At 39.7% G+C, this 20,936-nt stretch overlaps 2 protein-coding genes across 3 annotated transcripts; one reads left to right on the forward strand and one right to left on the reverse strand.

Moving 5' to 3' along the window:
- Positions 1–2,842: 2,842 nt before the first annotated feature.
- rps23 (ribosomal protein S23) lies at positions 2,843–5,056 on the reverse strand. Its single transcript, XM_079680433.1, has 4 exons — positions 4,963–5,056; positions 3,693–3,852; positions 3,332–3,452; positions 2,843–3,031 (listed from the first exon to the last, which is right to left on the reverse strand). Exons 1-4 carry the CDS (start codon positions 4,964–4,966, stop codon positions 2,885–2,887), a joined length of 432 nt encoding a protein of 143 aa, XP_079536559.1. The 5' UTR covers positions 4,967–5,056; the 3' UTR covers positions 2,843–2,884.
- A 1,449-nt stretch (positions 5,057–6,505) lies between these two features.
- Positions 6,506–20,734, forward strand: atp6ap1la (ATPase H+ transporting accessory protein 1 like a). Of its 2 annotated transcripts, XM_079680431.1 has the most exons (9): positions 6,506–6,723; positions 14,384–14,428; positions 15,229–15,251; positions 16,029–16,111; positions 16,542–16,610; positions 18,818–18,972; positions 19,286–19,336; positions 19,630–19,867; positions 20,277–20,734. In XM_079680431.1, the coding sequence occupies exons 1-9, from the start codon at positions 6,608–6,610 to the stop codon at positions 20,631–20,633; spliced, it is 1,137 nt and encodes a 378-aa protein (XP_079536557.1). In that variant the 5' UTR covers positions 6,506–6,607; the 3' UTR covers positions 20,634–20,734. The 2 variants fall into 2 exon arrangements, with proteins under 2 accessions (XP_079536557.1, XP_079536558.1); XM_079680432.1 differs by lacking the exon at positions 14,384–14,428 and having other exon boundaries at positions 6,508–6,723.
- The last annotated feature ends 202 nt before the right edge of the window (positions 20,735–20,936 follow it).

Consider the following 20,936-nt stretch of genomic DNA (forward strand, 5'->3'; position numbering starts at 1 on the left):
TCCAGCACATTTAAAAAAAAAAATCTGATGTTGTTGAGGACGGAGGAGGAGTGAGTGAAATAAGAGCTGTGTGTCTGCACACGACCTGTTAATGAATCCAAGTTCAACACTGAGATTAAAGGATGGAGAGCTGCCTGCAAACACCTGTGGTTCAAACACAGATGAATGCACCTGTATCAAAAATATAAAATATAATAATTATTCTGCAGGGAAATAAGTAAATTCATTACCTTTAGACCTCTTTGTTTCAGCTGTTTAGCTGCAGCACTCTGTCTGAGGGGGTCAGAGAGATCTGATACCTCTTACTATATTTACCTCCTGCAGATAGTTTTATGCAGTGAGCTGACCAGCACACACACAGTGACACGCTATGACTGCCTTTAACTGTGCAGTGAATTCACCTTTCATATGCCTTTAAGAAAAACAGCACAGGCAAAAGAAAGATTTTCATGCACTGGTCTTTTTTGTTATTTAGCTTCCATGACATGTCTTCTTTCAGAGTTGAGGAAATAAAGCCTTCAAAAAACATTAGGCAATTAATTATTTGATAATGTCTCATTTAGATATTCAAAAATGACATTTGAGAAATGTGTAATGCCTAATATAATGTCTAAATGCAAATACAGGGGATGTTTCATGGTGATATCAGAACAAAAAGATGACACAATTCCACTGTAGTGTCCTATCAACAGAACACATCAGTAGGGCTGCAAATACGGACTGACACAAGTCATCTGCCAACCATCTTTCAGATGATTGGTTTTGTCGTTAAAATGCCCCAACTTTTGGGAAAAATCTATTCTATACTGCCTTTGTGGTAGGTGATTTATCAAATGTATTCTCTTCACTAAAGGTTGGACCAAATAAAATGTTGCATTTGTTTGAAAACATACAAATTCATTGCAGATGATACATGTGTAGCAAATGTAAGTGTATTAAATGTTTTAAAATACATTTTTGCACAGAGCTCCTACAAAGAAATCCGAGACGTGTTGCGCGGTGTCAGTGGTTTGAGCAGCAGCGCTTCTCCCGCATTCTTACTATTTGTATTAGTGTATAAATGCTTGGAAGAAAACTGCATCGTTTCAATCCATACAAAAACAGATCCTCTTTCAGGAGGCCATTATTTTCACCCAACATGTATTGAATATTCAATACTTTATACCAGGATTTTTTCCAGAAGTCTAATCCAATTTTAATAACATTTGTGTACAAGCAAAACCCACAAAATAAAAGATTTCCTTCGACATTGTACTAATGTTTAGTAGGAACGGCAGTCAAATGGAGACTCAGTTTTGTTTAGTGTGCAAGTAAGCTATTTTAATGTAAATATAAAATGTACATATTCAAAGTTATTAAAATCAGCTTTGCTTTCCTACTGTAACATGTTGAAATGACTGCTATTCAAAGGGTCCGTTTTGCAAAAATGTTAGTCAGGGAGGCTGTGGCACAGTGGGCTAGTACGTTGGTGTTCGGATCAGGGGAGCACAGGTTCAAACCCCACTGCAGTCAGCATGTTGTTGTGTCCCTGAGACACTTCACCCTAAATTGCTACAGTGGGGATTGCCTACAGTACTGAGTATGTATTTTTTTTGGATAAAAGCATCTAACATGCAATGTTGACTACTGTCTGCATGACATTAAAACTGTAATTTAACCACTAATGCCTATAAATAACATTCTCTTTTAATAATTGTTTTCTCAAAACGCAACAACCCTTTTGGGCCGTTTCAGTTCAATCTGTGAGCATTTGGAATAATTGTCATGCATGTGACATAACATTAATCAGTTAATGCCCGAGCCTGTTTTTCAGGCCTCAGGCTCGAAAATGACATTCCCAGAACAAATGACCATATCTTCACTTCTAAAAAGGGGTACATTAATAATATTTTTTCTCAAAGCAATGATAAACCTGTGAGTTGGCTGTAGAAAAGTCAGAATCAATATAGAATTTTAGAAATTAAAAAAATTAAATTATAGTGTCAGTCCAAAAAAAATTAAAAGATTACTTGTAGTGAGAACCAAACTTGAATGATGGGATGGTAGACTAAAAGCTTTAGGAATCCAAACTATAACATATACTAAGTACCCTGTATCAGGATTGATGCAAAACAAGTGACATTTGACCTTTTTAGAGAGAGATTTAGAAAGAAGAAAAAACACCTTTGGGGTCATTTGCCGTTTCTCTGGAACCCATTGGTCGATTTTGATGATTGACACCTCTTTTGAACCGTTAGAGCCAATAGAATCGAAGGGGAAGTTCCACATACACGTTACCATTGGAGTGAGAGTGACGCGCACGCAGTCGAAAGCTATGTTACGCTCTGAACCCTAGGCTCAAACTAGTAAATATGAAGATGGATTATCAGTAATCATTTCAAAGTGACACAAACACATTGGATTAACCTTCAGCAGCGTTTTTATGCTAAGGTAAGAATATCTCTGTGTTGTGATGTCTGTGTTTGTTTCCCCTGTCAGAAGTTTGGATCGCTCAATGATGATACTAATATGTCTTGAATCTCAGCTTGCTAATCGATATCTTGTTTGTGCAGATACGATAAGTAATAAGGGTATTTTAACGTGAGTTCTTTGCTAACTGCGTTAGAATTTTTTCGCTCAGGGCTAATTCATAGCCTTTGTTATTACCCTTTTGTTTCGTTTTGCTAGAAATGGTTAAGATTGTCTGAAAGCTGAGTTTCTTCCCGTTAAGTGGGTATGACACATTCATAGTTTATTAAATGTTAAGGAGCCCTCAGATGCTGTTTCTTGCAAGATGTTGCTTCATGCCCTTGGTACCGGGGGCATGGGGCTTAATTCGTTAAATGACCACACAAAAAATGAATGTCATCGAAAACGTGTTTATTTTATTTTATGCATCTACTGTCTATGACCTGGGTCTCTCCTTCTTGCCTTTGTAGAGAGCCAGCAGGGACACGTTGGCAACCTTGACCACCTTAAAACGAACGCCGGGAATATCACCAACGGCGTGACCTTTACGTCCAAATCCTGCCACCAGAACCTCATCGTTCTCCTGCAGAAACAAAGAAAAGCAAAAGGTCAGTCAAGAAAAACCAGTGCATTCATTTATAGATTTTTAAACAACTTAACATAGCGTTAAATGACATCTAGCTTCAAGACATTTCAGCACATGCAGTGACTTCACAGAACCAATACATTTTGTTAAGCTGTGATCAGGATCAAACTATTTCTTATAGTGTGTTTTTGCACAACACTAAATAACTCAAGTTAATTTTTTTCTGCACAATTATCACAAAAATAAAATGCTTGTTTGGCCATTTAAAAAGGAAAAAGATGTTAACAAGGGCTTTACCTCGATAAAGTTGAGGCAACCATCGTTGGGGACGAATGCGGTGATCTTCTTGCCGTTCTTGATGAGCTGAACTCTCACACACTTCCTGATGGCAGAGTTGGGCTGCTTAGCCTCAACACCACTGTAGATGCAAAACAAAAACACTTTAAGAAAACTTCCTGGAAGGAACTTCGGACTGCATAGCAAGTTTTTAATGAAAGAATTTCATGATAACAGCTACATGGATTCACTTAATTTTTTGTTTTTTTCTCATCAAATCGGTGATGACAGACAAAAAAATTAAAAGGACTTGCATTGTTTTGCTATAAGCCATCACGCCATCGTCAGCCTTTTACATTTAAACATGTCCTGTGGTACTCACACTTTCTCAAGCACGATGCCTTTGGCGTGGGAGGCTCCTCCAAAGGGGTTAGCCTTCAGGGCTGTACCCAGATGGGCCTTCTTGTACTGTTTATCGTGCCATCTCTGCTCACGACGGTGGTTACGGAGCTTCCTGGCTGTGCGCAGACCACGACACTTTCCTGGAAGACAGAGATCAGCATAAATTAAGTTAAGTCTTGTAGTAAACAGTCTTTGCATTCTTCTAAAACGATGCAATGATACAGCAAAACAACAATTTAGATCACTGCAATGAAGAATAACTTCCTTACTGATGATACTAGAAACCCACGAGACTCGGTAGAAACCTCGTTGGATTATAGCTGTTCAGGATAAGTGTTAATAAGTGCCTATTAATTTTAGGGAATTGAAATTATTTTTCAAGTATTTACACTTGCTACAAGGGATACACATTGTTCTCACACCCAATACCCCTGGACACACCTGTGTATATCTTGAAGCATATTTAGTTGAAAACGTGGGACATTAGTTTCAAATTAACATCGTTAACACCACATACAGTGCATCTGTTCCATACACACACGTATTGTGTTCACTTAAAAAAAATACAACTACCTGAGAGTACTCAACGTCCTTCAGAGACAATATGGATAGATTTATCCCGATGTAAAGCCAAAAACATCGACAGAAGACATTCATTTGTCAGTTTAATCAGTCATGTTACTCTGAGGGTACGCCAAATACAGCTAGCTTTAGTGCCTCTGCATGTGACTGTTAATACATTACAAACAACCGTACGTACTCATAAATCTTCACTGGGCGTTTTATCTTAATATTCACCCCATATTTTGCCTTCATTAAATCGGTAGGCAAACAACATAGAGCTTTACGTTAACGGCTAGCAGCTATTAGCATGAGGTAAACTGGGCTAACAGACACTTAACAGACACTGCATGTACATGAACAAATCATACGTTAGAAGATAACGTGTGTGTGTGTTGTGATTTCCATTAGTTTGATTACATAGTACAATACGTAGAGCGACAACAGTAAACGTGTTAAAAAGGGACGTGTGCTATGCTAAGCTAGCCGTGCTATCACGCCTGCTATGGCCGCTCCACGTTGCGCGGAAAGAGACCCGTAAATCGTTCAGTTTTTTAAGTGACTGAGGGGTTGTTTTTGTCACTAAAACATCGAAAACTGTTTGTAAGATATTCATAAAGGACATCGGTGTGAAAAATCCCAGCAGTGATCAGAATAAATGTGAGTTTAGGATGATGTTTGAGACGTACCCATGATTGCAGAAGCGAGCCTGGGATCGAAAGGAAGGACCCAGCATGCACCGCGCCAATGTCTAGTCTCAGGACCCCGGCAGGGCGTGGCTAAAGAAATGCCTGACTCAAATTACAACTGCTTAATAACATAGACGCTATGTTATAAAGCAGTTATGATTTGAGTCGAGTGTATCCTTAATAATCTCATACACAGGTGTAATCTTGAGTGTATGTTTGATAATCTCCAGAAGTTCAAGCAATGATCATTAAACATGCAAAGAATCAATAATTGTTTAAAAAATGCAGAAAAAATACTAATCCCCACACTGTTGAACTCAGTAATTTATGTATGCTGACAATGTGAATATAAATACATTTGTCAGCTCAGATTAAAGGCTTTAAAAAATATATAGTTCTTCACTGTATGGGTAATAAAATAAGACCCAGAATCAGCTTTAATGGCCAAATGAACATACAAGGATCTTGACTCTTTGCTCTAAATCCACATCCACAGAAAACAGACAAAGCTAAACTAAAAAAGTAACTGTACAGATATTGTGCTTGGATTTAATGTCTAACAGTGATGATATGTACATGTTTAACAACAAACAAACATTGTGCTCAAACTATGAAATATGATTTTCAGTCGAGGTGGATGTTACATGTCACTGGGTTGTAGAATATATGGATGTACTGTGTGACTGATGTCTAATTTTCATTTGAGTGGTGGCCAGTGGAAAGAAAATGTTTTTGTGTCTCGTTTAGTTGTAGCGTATAGTATTATGGTCCTGAAATAAACACTTCAAAAGTTCAAAATGTACTGGAAAAGAGTTGATTGAGCTTGAAATTGAGAAAATGTGTGTTGTTGTTGTGATCAAGTAATGCTAGCATGCTAATAGACTGTTCAGATCAGCAATGCGAGCAGCCTAAAATAAGAATATCCATCAACACTCTTCCAGCATGTAACAGAGTAGATCAAAGTTATTAGGACAGTTAACCCAAAAATAGTTTGGCTACATAATTTTTCCTCTGACCAGTAATGGTTTGCATTGTTTTGTTTTGAGTTGCAGCAGGTTGTAGACATCATACCATAGACTCTATGGTTAAGTTTAATAACACTGCAGACATCTCGATGGCATAGAGATGTCTGCAGTGTTATTAAACTTAACGCTGCTCAAAGTGCAAAAAATGTATCTGAACAACTGTGATGCCCCTTTTAATAATATCATGACCAAAACAATCTAATTGATAGCTTCAGAGAAGAGACATATGTATTTTTTATTTGGTTTGGGGGTTTACCTATTTCTTTAATTGTGTGTTATTCTTTGTTTGTGCAGTGACGTATCTTGTATTGCAGATTCAAAACTTTTTCACCAGATGGCGCTGAAAAACCTCAATATCGATCACAGATGATTAATTCCTCTATTATGCACTCTAATGTATTGTCATTGGGATGACCTTTAATCTGCAGATATGAAATGTATTATGACCGAATTGATGTTTGAACTGCAAGGGGCGGGGCTCTCTCTCTGTGCTCCGTCCTGGTTGGCTGATGCGTCTGTCCGTCAGGGGGGTTTAGAGACGGTGGGCTGATTAAAGGAGATTACGCGGAGGAGAGAGGGGGAGAGTGGGGGACACTGTGTGCTGGCATCTCGCTTTGGTCATGACAGCAATGATGGCTCCACCATGGAAACGCTGCAGCTGCGGCATCCTCTTCCTCTCGCTCCTCTTCCTCCATCTGCAGCCGTCCTCGTGCCTCGACCCGCGAGCTGCTGGCAGGTAGGTGGAGTAGACAAAGGGATGATGGTGCGCCTTGATGCTTGCTGTTTATGACCTCCAGTGACTCTCTAATCTTTGACTCTTGACTCGGGCAGTTCGCAGATTAATGATGACCTGAGGGAAGTTTCATTAATTGTGTGTGGGTGGGTGTGTGTGTGTGTGTGTGTATGTGTGTGTGTGTGTGTGTGTGTGTGTGTGTGTGTGTGTGTGTGTGTCTTTGTGTGTGTTGTTTCTTTAAAGCCGCATTCTGCGTTAATGTTCACCAAAAATCAATTAAAGCTATAGGGTGTAAGCAAGCATAGGAGGCTAGACCTTTTCAAATGATTCTGCAGACTAATCCATTCCTTTGTTACAAACTCCTTTACAGTGATGGTAGCACTGGCTTTATATGAACGTATATTCCTCAATCCTGCAGATTACTTGAACCATTTTGTCAATTGCACTATTTTATGTTTTTTACTTGTATTTTAAACTTAACATACATGTGTCATATGGATAATAGCAACATACAAGTATGTTGCATTGTTTAAGTAGCTTTCACTGTGGCTATTATTCATATGACACATAAAGCCCTTGAATCTTTTTGCTCCAATAGTTGCTAAATCTAGCATAAAATAGCCTTCAGATTTATTACAGTCCTGCGACAGTTAGACACCATGTTGTGTTCCTTTATTGAGTATTTAATTCATTGATATGAGATGTAAAGAGTAATTCATAAAATCTAACAAAAATAGATCTAAGCCTACTCAATCTATTTAATCAATAGATAAAACAATCTAACTCGCTTTGTAAAATAATACATGCAAGTTAGTTAGAGGTGCTTCGAAGATGACTGAATAGGTGGGTACAGGGAAAAAGATTCTGCAGCTTTAGGGATTTTAAATTCAAGATGAACTCATTGCTAAAATCTCTCCCAATCATGTTTCCTTCATGCATGGACATGTACTCAGTGGTAACTGTTTGTTTTTATACAACATTCATATATTTTATTCCTATGTTAGGTATGTCACATGTTGCATTGTTGGTGGAACTTTAGACTGTTTTTATACGACATTAATTTGCCTAACAGACATATTATTCTCTGTTTCCTGCCAAGCTACTAGCGATTAGCTCACTCTGGTTCATCTAAGAAGCCTGTCATATCAACAAACAGATACATCAACACGTGTTGACTGTGAAAACAGAAAAAACGATTAGACAATTAGGAAGATAAGCTATTCATGATATGAAAATATAATAAAATAGATTTAAAATCTCAAATAACAGTGTTAGTATAAATCACTGTGCAGTAAATGTGATATGAATAACCAAACTACTTTTAAACATTTAATTAGGTCACAGACGTAAACATATATGTTACAGATCTTTACCTAATCGTGGAGACAAATGTGTAATCAAACAGCAGACAGAGGGCCACATTATTATCCAACTCAGTTTTGTCGATCTGATGAATTTAGATCCAATATTCACTCTCTGTCAGCTCTGTTATGATCTCTAAAATCTCCTGTTATGGTCTCTAAAGGCCCAGATACACGGGCCCGACAGTTGAGAAGTCGCCGACGCCGACACCGACTGTTGCGTCGCCGGACTCTCCTGCGTATTTGCCGACTTCACGCACTGGAACACACCGCAAATCCGAGCCGAGCACGTATGAACTGCGCATGCGTGAGTGGCAATAACTCTCCTTACCAGCAGGCGGCGGTAGTGTGTATTCATCATTCAAAAGAGGCAACAACCGGAACAACCGGAAGACAGAGAAGAAGAACAGACTCCTTGATATAAACAAACAACAAAGAGCGTTTTTCTTTCCATTTTCACTCTCGTCCATTGAAAACATGAACGAACAGGAGCTCTATAAACCGATGAGGTGAAATAGCCGTCCGTGTGTGTTCCATCTTCCATTTTAAATCATTTGTTTACCTCCCTCACTTCCGTTAACGCTTCTCATGCACTGATTCGCTAGCTGAACAGCCAATCAGTGTTATCCCTTTGTCCGACTTCCGGTGGTGTTCCCGACGCCGATTCAAGAAAAGGCGTCAGGTCGGAAGAAAAGACCCGACGGTGCGGCGCACACCACTCCGTATAGGGCGTGCCCACGCTCATGTTCGGCCCGACTCCCATTTACTGCCGATTTCGGGCTGGTGTATCTGGGCCTTAACATCTCGTGAGGGAAATACCCTGCTCATTAGCTGCTAAAGGCCCAGATACATCGGCCCGAAATCGGCAGTAAATGGGAGTCGGGCCGAATATGAGCGTGTTGTTGCCTCTTTTGAATGATGAATACACACTACCGCCGCCTGCTGGTAAGGAGAGTTATTGCCACTCACTTATGCGCAGTTCATATGTGCTCGGCTCGGATTTGCGGTGTGTTCCAGTGCGCGAAGTCGGCAAATACGCAGGAGAGTCCGGCGACGCAACAGTCGGTGTCGGCGTTGGCGACTTCTCAGGTGACTGGCCGGTGTATCTGGGCCTTAAAGCTGCTGTGTCCCAGTGCCTACAGGGACTTTCATTGCACATCTTTACTTCAACTTCTGTTTATATAAATATATTATTTATTTTATTCTAATATAGTGCATCTGTGACAAAACATTATTTCCCTCTGGGATTGATCCATGTTGATTGATTGGTTAAATGCAGCTAATCTCTAAAGGTCAATCAATCACTTTTTTCCTGTAGCTTTGTGCTGGCTCTCATAAACAGGGTGTTTATTGGAGCTTATTTGCAGTTGGAAACAACACTGATGAGAGCTAGTGATGTGCGCAAATCAAATATTTTTGAACAAAGCTATTTTATCGTTATTGATGTAACCCAGGGGTCGGCAACCTTTTTCATATGAAGTGCCATTTAAAAAAAAAAAGTTTATCAGCGTGCCAACGATCGAGAATTATCAACAGGGGTTGAGGAGCTTGACGCTCGTCAACTATCAGCCTCGCTGCGGGGAAGCAGTGTGTGGAAATCATGTCAGCGCAACTTACATGATGTCGAATTTAACAAACACATTTAAACAATTGGTTTAAACGGCATAATAATAAGGGCGATCGTCCGTTCTGTGATTTTCTACAGCCCACATGTTATGATATTAGGTTCATGCAGAGTGCGATGAGGTCGCTGTCCCTTTGAGAGAGAGAGAGAGAGAGAGAGAGAGAGAGAGAGAGAGAGAGAGAGAGAGAGAGAGAGAGAGAGAGAGAGAGAGAGAGAGAGAGAGAGAGAGAGAGAGAGAGAGAGAGAGAGAGAGAGAGAGAGAGAGAGAGAGAGGTGTGGCTTGTGCATGTGTGTTTGTGGATGGTAGAGCGACAGTGAGGGAACGTGTATGTTTCTGGAAGTGAAACGAGGCAGCAGAAAAACAGAGGTCTGTGATGTATTTTGTGAAACAGAAGAACAGCTAAATAAATGCAACGGCCTCCCAAGAAGAGCTCGCCTCTCTCCAGTCATTTAAGCTAAAGTTGGTTATTGAACCTGAAGCTTGTTGCTTCTGCCCTCCTCGACTACGGTCTGGGAGCCGACAGGAAAGTTCAACACACAGTTGGCCAGTCCGCCCCTTTGTAGCATATGATTTCGATGAGAGATGAGCAGATCGCCACTGGGCTTTCAACTAAATACACAGCCACGCAAAAACTGCGGCATTTGTACAGCTCCTTATGGGTACTGCAATTAGTGAAGTGCTTTCCTCCGTGGTGAAACGATCAGCACTGCACCACAGAGGAAAGCGGCAGAAAGTCACCTGGAGTTAAAGAGAGCGGGGCTGCGTTACGTGCATGGCTTCCTTCTGCAGGTAACGGGGAGACGCGCTTTGGCGGCGGTCTCGTTCAGGATCCGAAAATACAATTTGAATATTTTTGCACACTTATTCCACTTATTCCTAGTGTGCCACTGGTTACGGTGCCGCGTGCCAATGCTGGCACGCGTGCCAGGGGTTGCCGACCCCTGTAACCTCATGCATGATGACTGGTTGTGCCTTGAAGATACGTTTTATAGGGCGGGCAGTACAAAATGGCGAACATGTATAAAAGAGTATTAAAGAAAACTGGCAGCATATTATGACAAAAGTGTTCTAATTGAGCTGTTCAACACCTTTCTCAACTTAATGAAACATATATTGTGATAAAACAGTTGGTCTGCTCATCACTAAGGAGATTGCTGAGAGAAAAATTAAGTGTAAAATTGGCTGAAAAGCTCTGTGGATCCGCAGAGTTGGTAAAAAATCTATGTTGGTTAATCACTATAGAGTCAGTGAATACTACACTCAATCGAATACACACAACCAAATATCCTTATCGCGGTGTAGCCCGGCCAACTTTTATGCACAGTAACTGTGTCCTAAGTTAACACTTACATTTCTTTAAAGGCCCAGATACACCGGCCAGTCACCTGAGAAGTCGCCGACGCCGACACCGACTGTTGCGTCGCCGGACTCTCCTGCGTATTTGCCGACTTCGCGCACTGGAACACACCGCAAATCCGAGCCGAGCACGTATGAACTGCGTATGCGTGAGTGGCAATAACTCTCCTTACCAGCAGGCGGCGGTAGTGTGTATTCATCATTCAAAAGAGGCAACAACCGGAACAACCGGAAGACAGAGAAGAAGAACAGACTCCGTGATATAAACAAACAACAAATAGCGTTTTCCTTTCCATTTTCACTTTCGTCCATTGAAAACATGAACGAACAGGAGCTCTATAAACCGATGAGGTGAAATAGCCGTCCGTGTGTGTTCCATCTTCCATTTTAAATCATTTGTTTACCTCTCTCACTTCCATTAACGCTTTTCATGCACTGATTCGCTAGCTGAACAGCCAATCAGTGTTATCCCTTTGTCCGACTTCCGGTGGTGTTCCCGCCGCCGATTCAACATGTTGAATCGGCAAGAAAAGGCGTCAGGTCGGCAGAAAAGACCCGACGGTGCGGCGCACACCACTCCGAATAGGGCGTGCCCACGCTTATGTTCGGCCCGACTCCCATTTACTGCCGATTTCGGTCCGGTGTATCTGGGCCTTAACAATAGCTATGATTTCCCAAACGTTGACTTCAGAGTGAGTTTCTCTCCCACACACTCCCTACCTTAGACACCTACATTGGACTCCTTTGTTTACTTCTGTAACATAGTGACATCATTACGTAACACCTACGCTCCTATTGGCTAGCTCTCCAACACATTGTCTGTGATAGGTTAAGGGGCGGAACATTTCTAAGCGGTTGAACGATAACAACCTGTCAGCCAACCAATCAGAGCAGACTGGGCTCTGGTTTCAGACAGAGGGTGAAAAGAGGTGCTGCAGCACAGGCAGTATGAGAAAAATAAAGAGCTTTCTGAACTTTAAAAGTAGGTATTAGTTAAAAGTAACCTTACGTATATCTGGCTAAAACGGTGACTCTATTTCTCCACCTCCTCGTTATGTTTGGTCTATGAATTAGCCACTGCACTGCACATCAATGTTACTTCCGTACGTCAATGTGCTGCATGGTTGTTATTGTTCTATTGTTCAGGACTGGGGACCTTTCTTTAACCTATGATCTTTCCCAAACCTTTATCATAGTAGCAGACATACAATCGTGTTGGGCATTAAAAAACATTTGACCTGAGCTTGTGCAGAATCATTAGATTTCAGTATTTTATAATATTTTTGTCCCAAACAAAGCACAAAAGAGAGCCTGATGTGTTTCTGTGTGTGCTGGATTTGCAGAAAACCAGATGTGTGTTGTTGGTCTTTTTTTAGTGTACAGATGCTCTGAGGGCAAATTAGGGAGAAGCCGCAAAATCTCCTTATGACCGAGAGCCACCTGGTCCTTCATGACCTGTGTGTGTGTGTGTGTGTGTGTGTGTGTGTGTGTGTGTGTGTGTGTGTGTGTGTGTGTGTGTGTGTGTGTGTGTGTGTGTGTGTGTGTGTGTGTGTGTGTGTGTGTGTGTGTGTGTGTGTGTGTGTGTGTGTGTGTGTGTGTGTGTGTGTGTGTGTGTGTGTGTGTGTGTGTGTGTGTGTGTGTGTGTGTGTGTGTGTTATACAATCAGTACAATCCCACAATCCTGTGCTCTGACCCTCTAAACAAGAGAAAACGTTCTCCGCTGTCAGTGAGTGGGGTAAGATTTTATGAATATGTGTCTTGCGCAAAATAATACCCACATATAACACATATAATGTAACATGAAAATAATGTATTCTACATTTACTGAAAGGCAGAAAAACCCGGCTACGAACAAGAAAACAAGAGTTTTGTTTTAATTTGAAACATTGGCGTTTTCACTACCTTTCTCTCTTAAAGGTGCAGCAGCCAAGATGAATGATTGAAAATGTAAAATGGGAGAGCATGACTGAATCTATTTATAAAGTGCTCTAACTTGTGTGCACGCTTATGGTCATTATAATGGTTAAAACAATTTTTTTTAAATTGCATATATATTTGATTTAAAAACATAACTTTTTCTTGGGGCAAACCACCACCGTCTACAGATTCTTCCCTTGAGTAAAAGCACAAATTAAACACTGAACATACTTCACTACCAGTCAAATTAATGTATTTAAACCTCTTTTAAGAAAGTATTATCAGCAACACTTAAAGGTGACCTATCATGCAAAATGCACTTTTGTACATCTTTTATACATGAATATGTGTCCCCGGTGTTCCAGGGAACTCACCAAGTGTCAGAAAACACAACCCTCTCTATTTTCGTCCATACCCAAATCTCTTAAAAAGGGGCTGCAACGGATCTGATACAGACTGATCCAGATTTGAACACTTCTCTGACGTCACAGAAGTGGCGCTACGGCTATTGGGCCAACTCCACCAATCAGGAGGAGACAGCCACGGACATTGCTGTTCGAAAGCGCTGGAGACGCTGTAGTACACATGCCAGGCCTGTAGATGGTGCTGTTCTCACAGAATCAGCCCATGCAAAGACAGTGTTAAATTGAGCGAAATGAGGAATGGCTAAAATGCATGATCTGTTTGGTATTTTGAAAAAAAAAGAAGTATAAATATGCCTTATATAGGTATGGTCCTACACTATATTATTCAAATATAACATGATAGGTCCACTTTAAATACGAACAAAGAATGGACTAATAAGCAATAATAACCGCACTGCACTCTGGGGCGTTGCAGCCATTTTTGGAGGAATCGTATAGCAACAGCAGCATCCATCAATACACAGTATATTAGCCTCACCCCGGTCATCTGTCAGCATTTAGCATCCTCAAATGAAAAGAGCATGAGCAAAATATAAATTCCCTTATAAAGAGAAGCTCTAGGCAGAAAAAGAGGAGGGTTATTTAAAATAATAAAGTTAATTAATGACAACTGTTCATAATTAATAAAAGAAGAATGGGCCGACACTGTCAGTGAGCTAAATTGTTACAGCCAGCAACATAACAGTGCCTACCAACCATGTTTAAAACGTTTATTGTGAAAAAGTTATACTTCTTTCCTGGATGTACAGATAAGTGAATTGGTTGTGTTTGCTGATCATCCAAAGACAAACCACTTGTGCAGTAAAATGATCCCGCTCAATATTTTTTTTTCTCAAAATATGTTGACATTTGTAGAGTTGTTTGCTACTGTCAAACGATTGTGTCTTGTGTTAACCTCATAATAAATAATAATGTACGATTTGGATCTGCTCCAAAATATAACCAAATGTTTCCTGACCCACGCTTCCCCAAAACGCAGACGGACAACCAAACCAAAGAGAACATATCCTTCTTATTGGCTGAGGTAATAATTGGATTTGAACCCAGGTTTCAGGGTGTTAGGATGTAATGAAGCTCTATCCTTTTCGTTCCCTTGCTTGACCTTCTGACGTGCAAGCTCAGGATTCTTTACATAAAACCTCAATCTGCTCCTTCTGAGCAGCGGTGATAAATGATTATAATCTAAGTCTCGGTCCATTATATGTTATGCTAGAAAATACAACCTGGGTTAGAGTGGTTTCTCTCAGTCATTATATATAGTCTATGGTCTCAGCCTGATCTCTGTTGTCTGACACACTAATCCACCAGGTGGGTCATGGCACGAAAACAAGATGCATTCTGGGAAGTCAAACACCTCACAGGTTTATCTCCCTGACATCTACCTGTCTTCTAATTCTAAGCTTAATAATATATCCTTGCTTAGGGAATTTTAACATTTTCTATTTCTATTTTCTATTATTTTACTGATTTATACTTAACTGTCCAGATCCCTTCAGAAAAATATTTTATTATTTCTAAAATAGATTTGAAAAGCACGGTCAGCAAAGGATATTTTTGGTTGTAGTTTGGTGTGGAGGATATACAGTATATCCTGTACCGCCATTTTGTTCTTCTAACAAGTATGATTAATGACCAGCTGGTAAAGATAAGGAACCAATGGAGATGATGCACAAATGAGAATAAAAATAAAACATTATTGAGAAGAAGAAATATCATTGCAGATATACAAATGTAGTAAAAAAACTGAGGATGCTGTCAGATATAATGAGAAACCTTATATTATATTTAAATAACTTTATGTATTGATCCTCCTTCTGTTCACAGTGGGGCTGTCTCTTTCATACAAGGTAAGTCTGTCTGTCTGTCTGTCTGTCTCTGTCTTTGTCTCTGTCTGTCTGTCACTGTCTGTCTTTCTGCCTGTCTCTGTCTGTCTGTCTGCCTGTCTCTGTCTGTCTGCCTGTCTGTCTGTCTGTCTGTCTGTCTGTCTGTCTGTGTGTCTGTCTGAATGAAAATAACAATTTAATCAAACATGCATACATTATTTCAGCACTTTGGTTTACAGCTGCATGCTAGAACAATTGTGGCCAACTGCTAAATTAATCTAAATGTTAGCAATAGTTACACACATAAGTAGATGGGATAGCATGATGCAGACATAATGATACTGACTACAAACAAATCAACTGCAGAGCATTACAATACATTCCCTGCAGTTAAATGCAGGACTTAAATCTAATGTATAAGTAATGAGTACATCTAATGTGTCAGGTGCATGTGTAACCCTGAATACTTGAATAAATATATAAGTACCCGATATTATGAGTCAGCTGGAATCAGGTGCCACTCATAGTTAGGCATGAACTCAGTAAGTATGTATTATGCTGACCTGAAGCGTAGTAAAAGGCCAGTAGACGTAATAGAGGAGTAATATCTTTTATTTTGTGTGGTGCAACCTTGAATAAAATAAAAAAAATTATTATTATTTTCTGTTGAAACCTGAAATGTTTTACCTCAGATAAATATTTTTGAGATATGTATATTTCAATTTAACGTACACTATAACAACTATACATGATTGTTTTTTTTATAAAATGAGAGAATTCATCCTGTTTTTGTCTCTGCAGATGAAGAGATGGCTCAGAGGGATGGAGGGATGTGGACAGAGGAGCCTTTGGTATCGGCAGATCAGGCAGAAAGAAGACTGCAGGTAAACACTTACTGAAGAACAAAATAGAACTCATAAAAGGTAAAAACACACAATAAACAACAACAATAAGCTGGTGGTAAAACACAACATTTCTAATCTGTCATTCAAAATTGTCATAGGTCAAAGTAAGACAGAGTGAAAGAGAGTTTTGTTGAATTCACGGCTAAGTAGTCATTTCTTAGAAACAGTTGAGGAAGGGGAAAAAGAGAAGGCATTGAATAAGTCTGGATCAATATCAACCTAAAGTAAAACAAAAATAAAAACATCTGCTTCACAGTGATGCAAAGGTAAATATACTAACTGTTGACAAACCACACAGGCTTCTTTGTTGATTTATTATATAGGCATGCCTAATTGCATTTAAAGTGTAATGGTGTTTCACATGATACAAACGTGTTTGTTCTCAATGGTTGTCTCTTTCCTTCTACAGACTGCAGATGTGTCAAGGAGGAAGTTACTTCAGACTCCAGGAATTGCAGTTCCCTTTCCTCCCCTCAAGGTGGTGATAGTACCTTAACCACATTTGTTCACAGTAGCAGTTTCCAATCCTTCAAATCTTTGTAGGCTTTTCTAAAATGAGGTGATGAGAGATCATCTTAGGTCAACTGGAAATGTTGCTCTTGGTGGAAAAATAAAAGTTTTTGCAAGAATATGATGATATATATATATACAGGACTGTCTCAGAAAATTAGAATATTGTGATAAAGTTCTTTATTTTCTGTAATGCAATTAAAAAAACAAAAATGTCATACATTCTGGATTCATTACAAATCAACTGAAATATTGCAAGCCTTTTATTATTTTAATATTGCTGATTATGGCATACAGCTTAAGAAAACTCAAAAATCCTATCTAAAAAAATTAGAATAGTTCCTCAGACCAAGTAAAAAAAAAAGATTTATAACAGCAAAACACAATCAAACATTTGAAAATGTCCATTAATGCACTCAGTACTTGGTTGGGAATCCTTTTGCACGGATTACTGCATCAATGCGGCGTGGCATGGAGGCAATCAGCCTGTGGCATTGCTGAGGTGTTATGGATGCCCAGGATGCTTCAATAGCGGCCTTTAGCTCATTAGCATTGTTGGGTCTGGTGTCTTTCAGCTTCTTCTTCACAATACCCCACATATTCTCTATGGGGTTCAGGTCAGGGGAATTTGCAGGCCAATGGAGGACAGTAATGCCATGGTCAGTACACCAGTTACTGGTGGTTTTGGCACTGTGGGCAGGTGCCAGATCATGCTGGAAAATGAATTCCTCATCTCCATAGAGCTTTTCAGCAGACGGAAGCATGTAGTGCTCTAAAATCTCTTGGTACACAGCTGCATTTACTCTGGGCTTGATGAAACACAGTGGACCAACACCAGCAGCTGACATGGCTCCCCAAACCATCGCTGACTGTGGGAACTTCACACTGGATTTCAAGCAACTTGGATTTTGCTCCTCTCCAGCCTTTCTCCAGACTCTGGCGCCTTGACTTCCAAATGAAATGCAAAACTTGCTTTCGTCTGAAAAGAGGACTTTGGACCACTGTGCAACTGTCCAGTGCTTCTTTTCCTTAGCCCAAGTCAGACGCCTCTTCCGTTGTCTTGAGTTCAGAAGTGGCTTGACCATGGGAATACGGCTATTGTAGCCCATTTCCCGGACACGTCTGTGAACAGTGACTTTTGATACCTGGACTCCAGCTTCAGTCCACTGTCTTTGAAGCTCCCCCAAATTCTGGAAGCGACTCTTCTTCACAATGCTGTTAAGGCTGCGGTCATCTCTCTTGGTTGTGCAGCGTTTCCTGCCACATTTCCCCCTTCCAACAGACTTTTTGTGGATGTGCTTTGAAACTGCACTCTGTGAACAGCTTGCTCTTTGAGACATTTCTTTTTGTGTCTTACCCTCCTGATGGAGGGTGTCAATGACGGTCCTCTGGACAGCAGTCAGATCAGCAGTCTTCCCCATACTTGTGATTTAGTTTACTGAACCAAGCTGAGTGTTTTTCAAGGCTCAGGAAACCCTTGCAGGTGTTTCGAGTTAATTAGACGATTCAAGTGATTCGTTGAACACCCTACTAGTATACTTTTTCATGATATTCTAATATTTAGAGATAGGATATTTGAGTTTTCTTAAGCTGTATGCCATAATCAGCAATATTAAAATAATAAAAGGCTTGCAATATTTCAGTTGATTTGTAATGAATCCAGAATGTATGACATTTTTGTTTTTTTAATTGCATTACAGAAAATAAAGAACTTTATCACAATATTCTAATTTTCTGAGACAGTCCTGTATATATATTCAAAGTCCTGGACAAATGATCATCAGATGATCCATTGAGTAAAAGTAGTAACACCACAAGTAAAAGACCTGCATTCAAATGTTTTACTAAATTTAAAATCTAAATCTACATAATGTTCCAAAACTACAAGTGCTCAAAGGCCAATTTCAGAGCAATGAATTGTCTACTTTACTATTGTGTAATTATTATTGATGCATACATGTGTTAAGGAGAAGCTTATTTTTTATATATATACTGTATATAATGTTGGGTAGCTTATAAACTTCCCCAAGATAACCCAAAAGGTTATTGTAAGCTATAATAATACCTATTTTTTTGTATAGATAACACAAAACAAAACACACGCACTGTATTGCAATTGGTGGTGGTACGAAAATTAATTTTGTATTAACTCATATATTTAAATATCCCCACCAGGTGATGTCGGATGGGGAGCCGTGCGTCATGTTCCAGGCCCGGAAGCTGTCTCTGCGTTACGAGAAGCAGAAGCAGCTGGACCTGACGGAGAGAGCGTTCTCTCCTCAGAACCCTGTCGACACGAGCCAGTCCGTCTGCCGCCAGGACAAGGCCACGTACGTTCAAACGCCTGTTTGATGCACACCAACCTGGTAGCATCAGAAACAGAAAGATTTGGCTGTTTTCTGATGTTAATTACAAATGTATTGAAAAAAGTTATCTCTCCTCAAACAAGTTATTTATCATAAAAAAATCAAATGAAATTGTACAAATAATTGACATTAAGAAATTGAAATATATATACTTTAACAGCAATAAAGTATGTTCAAGTAAGGATGTTAATGAGGGAAGACAACAATACTTCCTTTTTTTGCTTCATTTCCAAAAAAAAGGTAAAAAGATGTCTTCCTGTCTGCTTATCTTCAACAGGCTGGTCATGAGGTTTGGAGATGTGGAGGATTTGAGAGACCTTTCCATAAGGTCAGTCATAACATTTGTCTGCTGATTATGCATAAAACTATAATTATAGATTGTAAAATAATCAACATTGTAGAGTAGATGATAGAAATACTGTTGTCTGAAAATAAATGTCTTCAGTTAAAAATGACTAGTAAATATTACTTAAGTAGAAGTACAGAGGTATGATCAGCACACAGTTCTTAATGGATCAAAAGTAAAAGTATTTAGTTACATTCCACAACTGTCTACAGCCATTGAAGCAGCAGCCGTTAGGATAAATGAAGTGTTGTTTCCTCCCCTCTCGCTGGTGTCAGGCTGCAGCTGTCCAACACTTTCTACGAGTCTTCGGGTCAGTGGTGGTTCTCGGTGGACAGCGTGTCTGTGCGCTACAACTCCTCTGAGGAGGCAGTGTTCAACGCCAGCGACGTGTACGCTCCGACCTCCTCCTCCTACCACTGCCTGCACGTCAGCAGCCTTCAGCGCTACAGTGCCCTGCTGCTGCCCAGCAGCGAGGACGCTCACCGCTGGAGCCTCACCTTCACCAACTTCCAGGTACCCTCCTTTTAACGGACTCACTGTCTCAGATTCAAGAGGGTTTGTAACTTTAGATCTTATAAAACTTTAAATACGTTTAGTTAGAATCTGAATATTTTATTTCTCCCAGGTTTCCTGACAGTTGCTCAATTTTAGAAAAAAATAAAATTACAAAAATAAAATATGTGTAATAAGAAGACAATATGAAGTAAAATCAAATATTGATTTAAACTAAGAAGTTAAGATAAAATGTGTAAGTTGTACTAGAATTATTCATATTTTACAATACATACCGTGACATATTATTTATTTCATATTTATTTAGAAATGGATGATGAAAACCAGATTATCGCTCAATATGTAGTATAATATAATATACTTTTCTTAATTTCAATTATTTCATTTTTCAATTTCATCCCCTCCACAGATTCAGGCATTCAACATCACCTCCGATAGATTCTCTCCGGCGACCGTCTGCGCCACCTTCATGACGCCGGCCATCCTGATGGGGCTGGTCACTTCCCTCATCCTGCTGCTGGTGCTGGCCTATGCCTTGCACATGGTCATCCACCTGAAACACATCGAGCACGAGGACGAACACAAAGCTGACGTCTACTTCCCCAAAGCCCAGAACAGCCCGAACACTGCTGTGTGGAGAGCGACGCTGAGAAAAATATTCTGTAGTGTGGCGAAGAAGATATTTAGAGACTGTTACACTTTAAAAAGAGATAGAGGGCTGATTATAAACTGCTGGTGCAATGGTTTACTTTCAGCTCGGGGTTAGACTTTTTTATATATATATTTATAGTGTTTTTTTATTTGCCTGCTAGTTAATATCTGCATTTGTCTTTATAACAAATTTAATAAAAAAATATAAAAAAATCACATTTGGTTCCGATCTGTTTTCTCTACAAAGGACATTTTTCCTTTTAGTTGTTTTTTTTCTGTGCTTGTTATACTGAGCGGGAAAAATCACATTTTTAAATGGGCATAGACTTCAAAAGGCCCCTCCAAGTCTCCTCCAGAGACTGTGTGCAATGTTTTCCTCTTTTGTGTGGTTGTTTTACATCTCATTGTAGATTTGTTT

This window comes from Notothenia rossii (genome assembly GCF_949606895.1).
Source record: "Notothenia rossii genome assembly, chromosome: 5".
NCBI classification, from domain to species: domain Eukaryota; kingdom Metazoa; phylum Chordata; class Actinopteri; order Perciformes; family Nototheniidae; genus Notothenia; species Notothenia rossii.